This window comes from Malus domestica, chromosome 08 (genome assembly GCF_042453785.1).
Source record: "Malus domestica chromosome 08, GDT2T_hap1".
NCBI lineage: Eukaryota > Viridiplantae > Streptophyta > Magnoliopsida > Rosales > Rosaceae > Malus > Malus domestica.
The window spans coordinates 29,165,063-29,179,524 of NC_091668.1; the positions used below are offsets into that span (position 1 = coordinate 29,165,063).

Here is a 14,462-nt window from a genome sequence, read left to right on the forward strand (position 1 = left end):
GCGCGCTGTGTGGCCCGAGCACAGTGATAAGTGAGCAAGGGTCGCTGTATCTCCATCGGCACCCGGATGCAGTGTTAAATGAGCAAGGGGGCCATAGAAACTTCTTTTCGAACGACTCCACTCAAAGTTGTTTGGGAGCATATGCTCCTATCAACTTTACCCGGGACACACAAAAGAAGTACTTTGATCCTATTAGACGGGGGAGGGTGAAGAAGCTAGGACAGAAGGGTAGAGTTTAAGAGAGCAAAATGCGTTTAGGAACGTGGAATATAGGAACCTTAACGGGAAAATCTATGGAAGTAGTGGAAGTTATGGTGAGGAGAAGGATAAATATTATGTGCCTACAAGAAACTAAGTGGGTTGGTAGTAAGGCAAAGGATCTAGAAAACTCAGGGTTTAAACTTTGGTATTCGGGCACAAATAGAACGAGAAACGGTGTTGGCATCATCGTGGACAAGACCTTGGTACAAGATGTTGTAGATGTCAAGAGGGTAGGAGATAGAATCATGGCAATCAAGATTGTAATAGGACAAGAACTTATCGCTTTGAAGAAGATGAAGCATAAAAAAGCAATACGCCCAGACGATATACCAATCGAAGTGTGGAAACTTTTGGGAGAGACAGGTATAACATGGCTCACTGACCTTTTCAATAGGATTTTGAAAACGAAGAAGATGCCAAATGAGTGGCGAACGAGCACTTTGGTGCCTATCTACAAGAATAAGGGCGACGTACAAAATTGCATGAACTATAGGGGTATTAAGCTAATGAGTCATACAATGAAGCTCTGGGAGAGAGTCATTGAGCATAGATTGAGGCAAGAGACACGGGTTTCGGACAACCAATTCGGGTTCATGCCAGGGCGCTCAACCATGGAGGCAATCTATCTCTTACGAAGATTAATGGAAAGATATAGAGATGGGAAAAAGGATTTACACATGGTCTTTATAGATTTGGAAAAAGCGTATGATAGGGTCCCAAGAGACATTCTTTGGAGGATTTTAGAGAAGAAAGGAGTACGAGTAGCATATATCCAAGCTATAAAGGATATGTATGAAGGAGCAAAGACTGCCGTAAGAACTCATGAAGGACAAACCGAAAGCTTTCCCATAACTGTAGGATTACATCAAGGCTCATCCTTAAGTCCTTACCTTTTTGCATTGGTAATGGATGAGTTAACAGGACATATTCAAGATGATACTCCTTGGTGTATGCTTTTCGCAGACGATATAGTGTTGATAGATGAAACTCAGGAAGGGGTAAATGCAAAGCTTAACCTTTGGAGAGAAGTGTTGGAATCTAAAGGTCTTCGCCTAAGCCGATCAAAGACAGAATATATGGAGTGCAAGTTCAGTGCAAATGGAGGCCAAAACGAGTTAGGGGTGAGGATCGGAGATCAAGAAATACCAAAGAGCGACCGTTTTCGTTACCTAGGATCTATCTTGCAAAAGAACGGAGAATTAGATGGAGATCTCAACCATAGAATACAAGCTGGATGGATGAAGTGGAAGAGTGTATCCGGCGTGTTATGTGACCGTCGTATGCCACTGAAGCTCAAGGGAAAATTTTATAGGACGGCAATAAGGCCGGCGATGCTGTATGGCACAGAATGTTGGGCGGTGAAACATCAACACGTACACAAAATGGGTGTAGCGGAGATGAGGATGCTTCGTTGGATGTGTGGGCACACGAGAAAGGATAAGATTAGGAATGAGGATATCCGGGGTAAAGTAGGAGTAGCCGAAATTGAAGGAAAGATGAGAGAAAATCGGTTACGGTGGTTTGGACATGTGCAAAGAAGGCCTACTGACGCTCCGATTAGAAGATGCGACTATGAGACAGAGGTTCAGGGCCGAAGGGGTAGAGGAAGACCTAGGAAAACTTTGGAAGAGACTAAGAAAAGACTTAGAGTACTTGGATCTAACGAAGGACATGACACAGGATCGAGCACAATGGCGTTCTAAGATTCATATAGCCGATCCCATTCAGTGACTTGGATTTTCCAAGTCTCCAACCGAGAAGTTTTCCTCATTCGGAAAATTAAGGGAACACTACCCCAACCTACATGCTCCACTCAGAAACCTTCAACAAAAGAAAATTCAAAGAACTTAGCGAAGAAGGCTTTGGTGTATTTAACACAATACGTTGAAATGAGGGAAAGCTTATTTATTGATATCCCCGATAAGCTACAAATATGTACATATACATGAGTCAAAATAAACACACAAGAGGGAGCCTTCACAAAGGTTGCTTAGGAGAAGTCTCAGCAGTTGGTAGAGCCCCAGAAAGAGAAGGCACCGGAGGGGGATCATTTGGAGCCTCAGTACTGGACAGAACCCTAGAAGGAGGAGGCATCAAAGGTTGATCATTTGGAGCTTCGTTATGCGGTACAGCCCCAGAAGACGAAGGCAATAAATGCCTTTGGAACAAACCCACAAATCTCTGATGATCAAGTAAAACTTGACCATCAGTTTCCTTCATCTGGTCAAGCTTCCTCTTCATGTTTGTAGCATAGTCATGTGCGAGCCGGTGCAACTGTTTATTCTCATGCTTGAGCCCTCTAATCTCCTGTTTGAGACTCATCACTTCAGCCGCCAATGATTCAACTTGGCGGGTTCGAGCAAATAGGCGTTGGGCCATATTAGACACAGAACCTGCACACTGAACACTGAGAGTCAGCGAATCCTTAACAGCTAACTCATCAGACCGTTTGGAAAGTAGTTTGTTATCTTTGGGAGTGAGAAGGTTCCTGGCCACCACCGCAGCGGTCATATCATTCTTCATCACGGAATCCCCAACGGTAAGAGGACCAGTAGGGGAGACGAAGGATGGGCGCCATATGTTGTCTGGAGAAGGCGGGGCTGCCTCTTCAACAAGGTTCAAGTCAAAACGACGGTCGGAGGGGCCAGACATTTTCAAAGGTGTTGAAGAGAGAAGAGGTCGGACAAATCAAGATCTTAGAAGTGCAAGAATGAAGCTTCTACTGGTGGAGATTCAAGTGTGCTTTGGAACTTAATGCCAGCCCCTATAAAAATCTGCACTCGACGGAGCTTCAGAAATCGAAGAGGCGCCTGCTCAGAAATCGAAGAGGCGTTTGCTTTCTCAAAAGCTGGGCTGCTTAGAGATCACGAGGGTTGATCTCAGAAATCGAAGAGGCGTTTGCTTTCTCAAAAGTTGGGCTGCTCAAAGACCACGAAGGCCGATCTCAGAAATCGAAGAGGCGCTCGCTTTCTCAAAAGCTGGGCTCCCCAGAGACCACGAGGGCCGATCTCAGAAATCGAAGAGGCACCTACTTTTCCAGCCTTGTCAGCATCACCCACTTCCCACACGCAACAATAGCTCATGGGTACCACAGATAACTTTGCCAAAGTTCTCTGCCAAAGTTGAGCACGTGAAGCTTGCAGCTCCCACTACATCGCTCTGACCAAGAAGGGTAAAAGAATAGCAAAGAAACAGCACTAACAAAGTTTAGACCCATAAATTTTGAAGGTCTAGCTACCATATTATTACCCACAAGGGTAAAGGAACAGTACCACTGCTGGATAATTGGAAAGTCCCGGTGTGTCAACCTCTGTGCTTCGTGGCAAGGTAGACTAGCAAACATGCCCAACCTTTACTCACATTCGAGAAAACACTCCCAATAAGATTGCTTGCTCCAAAATCGAAGAGGCACCGTCCTCCGAATCTCGAGAGCCAGACTCCCAACATGACTACTTTCTTAAAAATCGAAGAGAGGGTAAAGGAACAGTACCATTGCTGGATAATTGGAAAGTCCCTGTGTGTCAACCTCTGTGCTTCGTGGCAAGGTAGACTAGCAAACATGCCCAACCTTTACTCACATTCGGGAAAACACTCCCAACAAGATTGCTTGCTCCAAAATCGAAGAGGCACCGCCCTCCGAATCTCGAGAGCCAGACTCCCAACATGATTACTTTCTTAAAAATCGAAGAGACACTGCTCCCCGAATCTTCGAGAGCCAGACCCCCAGCATGATTGCTTTCTCAAAAATCGATGAGGCATCGTTCTCCGAATCAATCGAAGAGGCGCTCGCTTTCTCAAAAGCTGGGCTGCTCAGAGACCACGAGGGCCGATCTCAGAAATCGAAGAGGCACCTACTTTTCTAGCCTTGTCAGCACCTGTCACAAGCACACTCAGCTTTGCAGAAATTATGGGCATTCTGTCGAAGACTTCTGGTGAAGTAGAAAGCACATGAATCTTACTGTTCAATCACCCACTTCCCACACGCAACAATAGCTCATGGGTACCACAGATAACTTTGCCAAAGTTCTCTGCCAAAGCTGAGCACGTGAAGCTTGCAGCTCCCACTACATCGCTCTGACAAAGAAAGGTAAAAGAATAGCAAAGAAACAGCACTAACAAAGTTTAGACACATAAATTTTGAAGGTCTAGCTACCATATTATTACCCACAAGGGTAAAGGAACAGTACCACTGCTGGATAATTGGAAAGTCCATGTGTGTCAACCTCTGTGCTTCGTGGCAAGGTAGACTAGCAAACATGCCCAACCTTTACTCACATTCGAGAAAACACTCCCAACAAGATTGCTTGCTCCAAAATCGAAGAGGCACCGTCCTCCAAATCTCGAGAGCCAGACTCCCAACATGACTACTTTCTCAAAATCGAAGAGAGGGTAAAGGAACAGTACCATTGCTGGATAATTGGAAAGTCCCTGTGTGTCAACCTCCAAAATCGAAGAGGCACCGCCCTCCGAATCTCGAGAGCCAGACTCCCAACATGATTACTTCCTCAAAAATCGAAGAGACACTGCTCTCCGAATCTCGAGAGCCAGACCCTCAGCATGATTGCTTTCTCAAAAATCGAAGAGGCATCGTTCTCCGAATCTCGAGAGCCAGATACCACAGACCGCTTTTTCAAAGTGCTCTGACAGAGTTAAAACATGTGAAACTGACAGCTCCCACTACCGTGCTATGACCAAGCAGGGTAAAGGAATAGCATTACTACTTGTTGTTAGGGAGACTCCTATATATGTCGACCTCCATCCCCAACGGACAAGCAGACCTGCAAAAATGCTCAACCCTTCATCATATCTGAGAGGGCACTCCCAACGAAGCCTTTCGAAATATTCAGCTTTCTTTCCCCCCGATAATACCTCTGCAAACAAGCTATACTAGAGCAAGAATATCTCATATCATCAGGGTTAAAAGCAAGAGTATCCCATATCATGCTTTTTCCCTGTCTTTTCCTTTGGCCTTGTTTTTACCTGCAAGACAAGGAGAAAGAGAGCAATCAATCAGCACTTGGAATCAAGCTTCCAGCCAGGAACTGACTGCCTGGAACCCCTTACCTGATTACTTACCTGGCATTGCTCTCGAGTACTCATCTTCAACATCTTATGTTTCCAGGGAAGATTCCGCATCTGCTTGAGGAACAGATAGGGCAAGTGCGAAGGATACAAGGAAGCATGTGGAGACAAGCGTAACAGCACATGTGCCGATACATCCATTACTCTGTCAAAAGCAAAAGTATCCCATATCAGCAGGGTGGAACGTACTCTAGATTTGATGGACTTGTTTTGACCCTCAAATTCTTTAGTCGGCCTTATACTCTGGAGGAAACCAGAAAACCCTCCAGCTCAGTTCAAGAATAAGCCTGTGGAAAGTTACTTCTTCAAAAGCAAAAGTATCTCATATCATCTCTTCTCATTTTTCTTCTCTTTATCCTTCATGCTGCTGCAAGATGGGGAGAAGGTGAACAATCAGTCGGAGCTCTGATTGCTTACCTTGTCTGTCACCTCTTTCAGTAGACCCCCTAGCTCGGCGACTTGGGGGACTCCTACTACATGGTTTGTATCGCGCTTGACCAAGCCTGAAACTACAAGTAAGCTTCAAGTGAAATTGATACATTACCTTGTGCATCTCCACCAGTTAAAGATACCACCCCTGGATGGAGGAAGAGTACTTCCAGAGAAGATGCCACATCTACCTATGAGACAGATAAGGCAAGTCAAGACGACACCACACTCCGATACTTAGAAGTTTCGTGATTACGAGATCATTCTCCCACAATATTTCCTAATGTCATTTGTACTAAATCATTCACTTGTACTCACTAAAGGAGAGTTTGAACCTATGTACTTGTGTAAACCCTTCACAATTAATGAGAACTCTTCTATTCCGTGGATGTAGCCAATCTGGGTGAACCACGTACATCTTGTGTTTGCTTTCCTATCTCTATCCATTTATATACTTATCCACACTAATGACCGGAGCAATCTAGCGAAGATCACAAAAAGCGACCGTTTTCGCTACCTAGGATCTATCTTGCAAGAGAACGGAGAATTAGATGGAGATCTCAACCATAGAATACGAGCTGGATGGATGAAGTGTAAGAGTGCATCCGGCGTGTTGTGTGACCGTCGTAGGCCACTGAAGCTCAAGGGAAAATTTTATAGGACGGCAATAAGGCCAGCGATGTTGTATGGCACAGAATGTTGGGCGGTGAAGCATCAACACGTACACAAAATGGGTGTAGCGGAGATGAGGATGCTTCGTGGGATGTGTGGGCACACGAGAAAGGATAAGATTGGGAATGAGGATATCCGAGGTAAAGTAGGAGTAGCCGAAATTGTAGGAAAGATGAGAGAAAATCGGCTCCGGTGATTTGGACATGTGCAAAGAAGGCCGACTGACGCTCCGGTTCGAAGATGTGACTACGGGACAGAGGTTCAGGGCCGAAGGGGTAGAAGAAGACCTAGGAAAATTTTGGAAGAGACTCTAAGAAAAGACTTAGAGTACTTGGATCTAACGGAGGACATGACACAAAACCAAGCGCAATGGCGTTCTAGGATTCATATAGCCGACCCCACTTAGTGGGAAAAGGCTTTGTTGTTGTTGATCAATAGACTTCAATATTAACCGCTTACCCTCAAAAGACACGACAACAATGAATAGAATTAAATTGTAAGTGAACTAATATTTTGTACAACAAATATATACGGGATATACATTGCACAGATATACATGTTGCATAAAGTCTCACATGTTTCTGAAATGAAAACGCTACAAAACGAAGATATACGGCCAATTAATTCTTCAACCGCTAATGGATCGCGGGATATTCTTAGCTGCCTTTGTAGTTCTTGTTTGTCAAATTCGAACACAACTCAGGAAAAATAAATATAAACACAAAGAGAGAAGAAGATATAAGACAATTACCTCTCTTTTGGCAGGAAGCTCATCCCAAACATAAATTCTGATATCTTCCTAAGCCTGTATTATGCAGGTCGTGTACTCAGTGAATATGCTTTCGAAAAAAGATCAACAAGCGTGCATTATTTCCTAAATTCCTATGAATTTGACATGCTAATTTACTGAAAGGATTTGGCAAAAAAGACTATGGGATTATAGAGACCTCAAAAATGAATGATGCACATACAGATCTAAATATGGGTAAAATACCAGCTGAATTTAATAAGAAAGAATTCAGACCACAACACTATAGTTGATGATTAAATCAACAGCGTAATGTTTTGTTGAGATTCTGTTTCAGCATGCACTAGGAATAATCTCAATGGCCTTTCCTCTTCTACAGGTCATGAAGATTTCGGAATCCGGATATTGGGTTCATTTGGTTTCTGCAAAATATGAATTCACAAGCTCAAAATCACCAAAATTTCCCTAAAATTCTTCAAATTATTATTTTATTTTATTTTATTCGAAAAATAGAGAACTAACAGACCATCTTCTTCCTTGATGAAACACTTGAGAAAGAAAGCGAAGCAGCTTTGAATCTCAGCTGCTGAATACTCTGATCTTCCTCCCCAACTCCATAACTCCCAGAAGAGAAATTTTCATGCGACCCCTTTCCAGCAGCTGCAAAAAAGATATCAAATTTAAAAACGAATTCCAAAAACAAAACAAGAGAGTGCATTTGGACGTTGGTTTGGGTGCAGACAGAGGCGGTGGAGGGACGGTGGGTCGGTGGACCGGTGGTGTAGGGGGTGAAGATAGCGATGGATGGTGATGGGTTCGGGTGGGCTGCCCATTTGAGGGTTTGGGTTAGTTTGGTTGGGTTGCTGCCGGCTAAAGCTAGAGACTTGAGAGGGGAGGTGGGTGTATTGAGAAATAGGACAGATCAGATTGGCGAAATTAGGGTTTTGCTGGAGAAGAAGAGGGAGGGAAGAGAGAGACCCGCGTAAATTGGGTTGAGAAGGGAAGCTGCCATTTCGTGAGGAATGAGAGATACAATCCCCCAAATCATGCACCCACTCTCTGCGACCAAACCCCCCTCTCCTCTCTCCCCAAAATCCCAAAATCACGCCCCCATATAACTGCATCCAACCCCCTCTCCTCTCTCCCCCAAATCACGAGATCAGATCTTCTGCACCCAACCCCCTCTCCTCTCTCCCCCAAAATCACGCCCCCACCCTTAGACCCCAAAAACAACAGCCCAACCGGCTGTTTTGGGGACAGACAATGGCAGAAACGTAATTAAATCAAAATCGAGTTTATTGAGTTGATTGTAGATGATATTTTTAAGAAATTGCTCAACATCTCATCAAGTGAAAAGAATGGCTTGGTTGGAATAGATTCCTGCTTACAGAAAATGGATTCACTGTTATGTCGCGGGGTGAATGATGTTCGCTCTGTTGAAAATGCAAACTCAGTTTCACTTGGCTAGAAAGACTTCATTTACACAAATTCAGAGGGCTCATCCACTGTAATTTGCAGATTTATAAATGTTAAGATAAAAGGAAATGCAAACTACCTTTCACCCAAATTTGCAACGGGAAATGACATAGCAATATCTTCACAGTTTCTGCACAAGCACAAATCAAAATATAAGAAAAGCTCACATAAGCAATTGAAACCCGCCAAACACGAACGAAAAGATCGGCAACAAATGTATTCCACATGTAGAGATATTCTGTTCGAATTTTGATTACCTAGAAATTGGGGGGTTGGGGCGGAGAGGAACCCTAGCCAAGGCGGAGCTCTGTAGTGGATGCCGATGATGTTTAGGAGAGTAATATACGTGTCAAATTCAGCACGCCCCTTCCAATATCTACTTGATAATCCCACAAGCGTGCTAAATCCTCATAGTCGACGGGAAATTGAGAAAGATTTGTGCACCCACTGAGATTGACAGCTAAAGGGCGCGCCAAATTACAGAAAGTGTCGGGAAGATGTACAAGGCTTTCGCACTTTCCCAGATTTAATAACACAAGCTGCTGAAGCCGTTCAATTGAGGGAGGAAGCTCTTTGATAGATGTTCCATCCAAATGAAGCGCTCTTAATTCTTCCATATTTTCTTCAATGTTTGGAAACACCTCAAATTTTGTACAACCAGAAAGAGAGAGATAATATAGGGATTGAAGTTGACAAATGCTACTTGGAAGAGTCTTGAGTTCTTTGCAATCTTTTAGGATCAAAATTCTCAATCCCGTGAGACAATTAATTGACGAGGGCAATTCTTTAATTTTTGATCCGGATAAATCAAGCCCTATTAGTTGCTCCATAACTTCTAAAATCTCTGGAAACATCGCAAGACTCGAGCAGCCATAAAGATTAAGGGCTGCGAGAGATCTCATATGAATGAAGCTTGGAAGACTCTTGAGTTCCTTGCAATCTTTCAGGTCCAAATATCTCAACCCCGTGAGATTATTAATTGATGAGGGCAATTCTTTAATTTTTGACCCGAATAAATTAAGCTTTTGTAGTTCCTCCATAACTTCTAAAATCTCAGGAAACATTTCAAGACTCGAGCAGCCAGAAAGATCAAGGGTTACGAGAGATTTCATACGAATGCTTGGAAGGCTCTTGAGTTCCTTGCAATTTGTTAGTTTCAAATATCTCAACCCCGTGAGATTATTAATAGATGAGGGCAATTCTTCAATTTTTAACCCGGATAAATTAAGCTCTGGTAGTTCCTCCATAACTTCTAAAATCTCTGGAAACATCTCAAGACTCGAGCAACCAGAAAGATCAAGGATTTTGAGAGATTTCATACGAATGCCTGGAAGGTTCTTGAGTTCCTTGCAATTTGTTAGTTTCAAATATCTCAACCCCGTGAGATTATTAATTGATGAGGGCAATTCTTTAATTTTTGACTCGGATAAATTAAGCTCTGGTAGTTCCTCCATAACTTCTAAAATCTCTGGAAACATCTCAAGACTCGAGCAGCCAGAAAGATCAAGGGTTATGAGAGATCTCATATGAATGATGCTTGGAAGGCTCTTGAGTTCCTTGCAATCTTTTAGGTTCAAATATCTCAATCCCGTGAGATTATTAATTGACGAGGGTAGTTCTTTAATTTTTGACCCAGATATATCAAGCGTTTGTAGTTCCTCCATAACTTCTAAAATCTCTGGAAACATCTCAAGACTCGAGCAACCAGAAAGATCAAGGGTTATGAGAGATCTCATATGAATGATGCTTGGAAGACTCTTGAGTTCCTTGCAATCTTTTAGGTTCAAATATCTCAATCCCGTGAGATTATTAATTGAAGAGGGTAGTTCTTTAATTTTTGACCCAGATATATCAAGCGTTTGTAGTTCCTCCATAACTTCTAAAATCTCTGGAAACATCTCAAGACTCGAGCAGCCAGAAAGATCAAGGATTTTGAGAGATTTCATACGAATGCTGCTTGAAAGACTCTTAAGTTTGCTGGACCCATACAGATCCAATAAAACAAGGTTTGTAAGACTCGAGCAGCCAGAAAGATCAAGGGTTACGAGAGATTTCATACGAATGCTTGAAAGGCTTTTGAGTTCCTTGCAATTTGTTAGTTTCAAATCTCTCAACCCCGTGAGATTATTAATTGACGAGGGCAGTTCTTTAATTTTTGACCCGAATAAATTAAGCACTAGTAGTTCCTCCATAACTTCTAAAATCTCTGGAAACATTTCAAGACTCGAGCAGCCAGAAAGATCAAGGGTTTTGAGATATTTCATACGAATGCTGTTGGCTAGAATCATAAGTTCGTTGCAGCCCCTCAGATCCAATAAAACAAGGTTTGTAAGAGTCGAAATAGATGGGTGAACCTCAACCAAACTTATACAACCTACAAAAATTAGCCTCTCAAGATTTGGCACCTTTGTGAAGTCAGGGGTTTCCTTAAGGTATTCACAATAGCTTAAATTGATGAATTTCAACTTCCCCATCGTCTGTTAAAACATTCATGAAAACATGCATTACTTAAGAAGACATCTCAATCAGAACCCAAACATTTAAAAGAAACATATACATGTAAATGGTGATTGTAGGTACCTGCGTTCCTTCCCAAAGTCGTTCAATGCGACTATATTGCATGTCAAGGTCAACAAGATTTTTGAATTGAAAGTTGGATGGCAAAGATTTAAGGGGGGATCCATGCCAGTAGAGACACCTCAACTCACGAGAAAGAAACTTTAAGTGCCCAATCAGGTGTTGTTTGTCGTAAGAATGACTCATCCTGAGAAGTCTTAGTTGAGTCATCCTATCAAAAGCTTCAGCATTTAGGCATACCTCATCTGAGATCGACAAATCCAGGATTATGCTTTCAACTGCTTCTGTACCCTGTGCAAATCAAAGTGAAGGAAAAACAGAGAGGTTTAGATTATGAAGTTAATGCTTGTTTCTTAAGGAACCATTTTATAATCATTTCGTTTTCAATTTTTAACTTTTGTTTTAATTATTTTGTTTTAGAAATCTGAAAATTAAAAGCACATAACTTGTTTGATAATCATTCTCAAAAAAAAATTATTTTATAAAATGTTTGTTTCTTCTCAAAAAAAAAAAATCATTCTCAATTTTCAATTATTAAAAAAAAAATCAAAACTAAAAATTAAAAATTGTAAACAAAAATAATTACCAAACCGGCCTAAGAAATAAATTTTGGTCAAAAGTTGAAGCTTTCTACTAAACATTGCATAAGAAAATGATTTCTCACCGTATTTTGAGTTAGCACATGATGAACGTCTCCATAACTCCACAACCTGCTTCGTCTCCCTGGCTCTTTGATAGATTCTTGGCGAACTATTTCCCGACCCATTTCCTGTAGTGAATCATGCATCTCCAGTTTCCCCCTCCAGACATTTATGAGAGCTCGATCAATTAGAACTCTTATACCACTATGAGGATAGAAACCACAACCGTCCATAATTTCAATTGCATAGTTTTTTTGCATTCCTTTAAAGAAACATGCAATATCTAGAAAGATGTCCTTCTCTGTGTCATCTAGTCCATCGTAGCTTGTTTTAAGCACATCATGAATTTCCCTTTGTGGGATTTTCCTTATTTTTTCTAACACATCTTTCCACTCGCGTATAGTTTTGTTATCAAGAAAAGCTCCCAAAACTTTGAGTGCTAAAGGCAGACCCTGAGCATATTGTATGACACGCCTCGAAAGATTATCATAATCTTTGGTGGATTGCTTTGTTCTGAAGGCGTACCGCCTAAAGAGTTCTAGAGCTCCAGCATCATTGAAAACCTTGGGGCTATATATCGCATTAGCTCCGCTTAGTAGTTGCACATCTCTAGTTGTTATAATGATTCTACTTCCCCCACCAAAAGAATGTTCCTTTCCGAGTAAGGCTTCAATTTGAGCTAATTTGTCAACATCATCAACAACAACAAGAAGTTTTTTGTGACCAAGGTTTTTTAACATCACCTGGAAACCATTTTTCGATATGTCGGAACTCCCCACCTTGTTGCCCGAGATACTAGATAGAAGTTGTGTCTGCATATGTAGTTCGCCATGCTTCATGAAACCCTCCTTGACATTTTCAAGAAAACAACATGCTTCAAATTGACAAGCGGTTTTGTTGTAAACAGCTCTAGCGATGGTTGTTTTGCCTAAACCACCCATACCCCATATTCCTACAATGCGAACATCATCCAACTCCACCCCAGGAGGATCAGGATGTAATCGTAAATGCATTTCATGAACATGAGAATCCATTTCAACCAAGTCATTATCTTTGCATGGTGTTGATGAGATGTGCCTCAATTTTCTAAAAACATCTTCCACAATTTCCTCAATAAGCTTTGCATCCTCCCTGTCAAATTCAAATAAATAAATAAACAACCTATAAATAACAACCCCAAATAACAAGTTTTCATCTGCTAGTTCCCAAAAAAAAAAAACGAAAAATGAAATCTAAAAACTTAAAACAATAACCCCTAAACCCTACAAAAATCTCAAAATTAATAGGAAACTAAAACAAATTAGAATTTACTCATAGTTTCGCGAATCCCAGCCGGATAAACTGGTGGCAATTGTAAGAGCGGATCTCCAGCTCTGAACCTCTTCCATTTCAGCGTTAAAATCGTGATCGTGCTGAGCAAAAGCTTCCGCGAATCTTCCCTTGAGTTTACGAACATCAGACGGATCAACTTCGTAGAAAATGGGGAGTACAATCTGGTTCTTGGTATCCTTGCATTCCAAAATTTCCACGAGTTCTTTCAAGCACCAAGTGGAAGAAGCATAATTTTGAGAGAAAACAACAATCGAAAGCCTTGACTCTCGAATCGCTGTCAGGAGCTCGGAAAGGCGGTCGCCCTTTCTGAGCTCTTGGGCATCGATGAAGGTGTTGATTGGTTTCTGACGCAGAGCTCTGTAAAGATGGCTGACGAAGCCCTTGCGAGTGTCTTCCCCTCTGAAATTGATGAACACATCGTGTTTCCATTGACGGCCAAAAGAAGAAGAAGCAGCCATTGATCGGGCAGCTAAGATGAAGGTGAAATTTAAGAACAGAAAGACTCGATCGACCTGCAAATTGGAGGAAAAGGGAAAGAGGAAAGGAGTGCTTTATGTTTTTCGCATCTTCGAAGAAACAACACTGTCGGTCAAAAAGAGAGGCTCAAATTTCATTTTGTTATATGAGCATTCACTATCCGATGGTAATTCTCCCGTCTTATCTTAATAATTTGTACAATACATATAATGTTAGGCTTAATATCTATTTATATCATCATTTGCACCATCCTTTTAATAGAAGTAGTATCCGTCAATGCATGTGGATCTCATTTGTATTAAAAAGATGATACAAATGATGATATAAGAGTTAGTTTGGGTTGCTGTGCTGTAAAAAGACATTATTTTCAAAAGTAGAGTCAGAACTGCTTCTGCTATTCTGGATCCATGAATTTAACAAAAAACACTTTTAAAATAATTTCAAGAATGTCTAACCAGCCCTAAATAGATGGTAATAGAATTTTTGTTTAAGATGACTCTTTCATACGCATTTCTTTTGCCTAATTTTTAAAAATTACCTATCATATTGTAGTAAATTTAAAATTTGGTACCAAATTATAATTTTATTGCAGAGATCGTTGGTTGTTCAAAGTTCGAATGAGGGTGGTGATGGAGAAAGAAGTGGAGATAGAGGTGGTTGCTCGGATGGCAGGGGAATAACAAGATGAACACTTTTTTTTATCAATAATTTTTTTTTTTCCAAAGTAATAATTAAATTTTTTTAATTATTTTTCCACGTGGTGCAAA

At 41.4% G+C, this 14,462-nt stretch overlaps 1 protein-coding gene across 2 annotated transcripts in view; it reads right to left on the reverse strand.

Annotated features, from left to right (window-relative positions):
* Window positions 1-13,817, reverse strand: part of LOC103441893 (disease resistance protein RPV1-like) — a 30,514-nt gene extending 16,697 nt beyond the window's left edge. Inside the window, exons 1-8 of one of the 2 annotated variants that reach the window (XM_070826088.1) lie at window positions 13,198-13,817; window positions 11,910-13,017; window positions 11,249-11,536; window positions 8,926-11,145; window positions 8,748-8,798; window positions 7,719-7,852; window positions 7,469-7,614; window positions 7,201-7,249 (exon numbers count right to left, since the gene is read on the reverse strand). In XM_070826088.1, coding sequence (XP_070682189.1) covers window positions 8,998-11,145; window positions 11,249-11,536; window positions 11,910-13,017; window positions 13,198-13,676 — 4,023 coding nt within the window. In that variant the 5' untranslated portion in view covers window positions 13,677-13,817 and the 3' untranslated portion in view covers window positions 7,201-7,249; window positions 7,469-7,614; window positions 7,719-7,852; window positions 8,748-8,798; window positions 8,926-8,997. Of the gene's footprint in view, window positions 1-7,200; window positions 7,250-7,468; window positions 7,615-7,718; window positions 7,853-8,747; window positions 8,799-8,925; window positions 11,146-11,248; window positions 11,537-11,909; window positions 13,018-13,197 lie in introns of those variants that run through there. The other variant, XM_070826089.1, reaches the window with a different exon arrangement.
* Window positions 13,818-14,462: the final 645 nt, after the last annotated feature.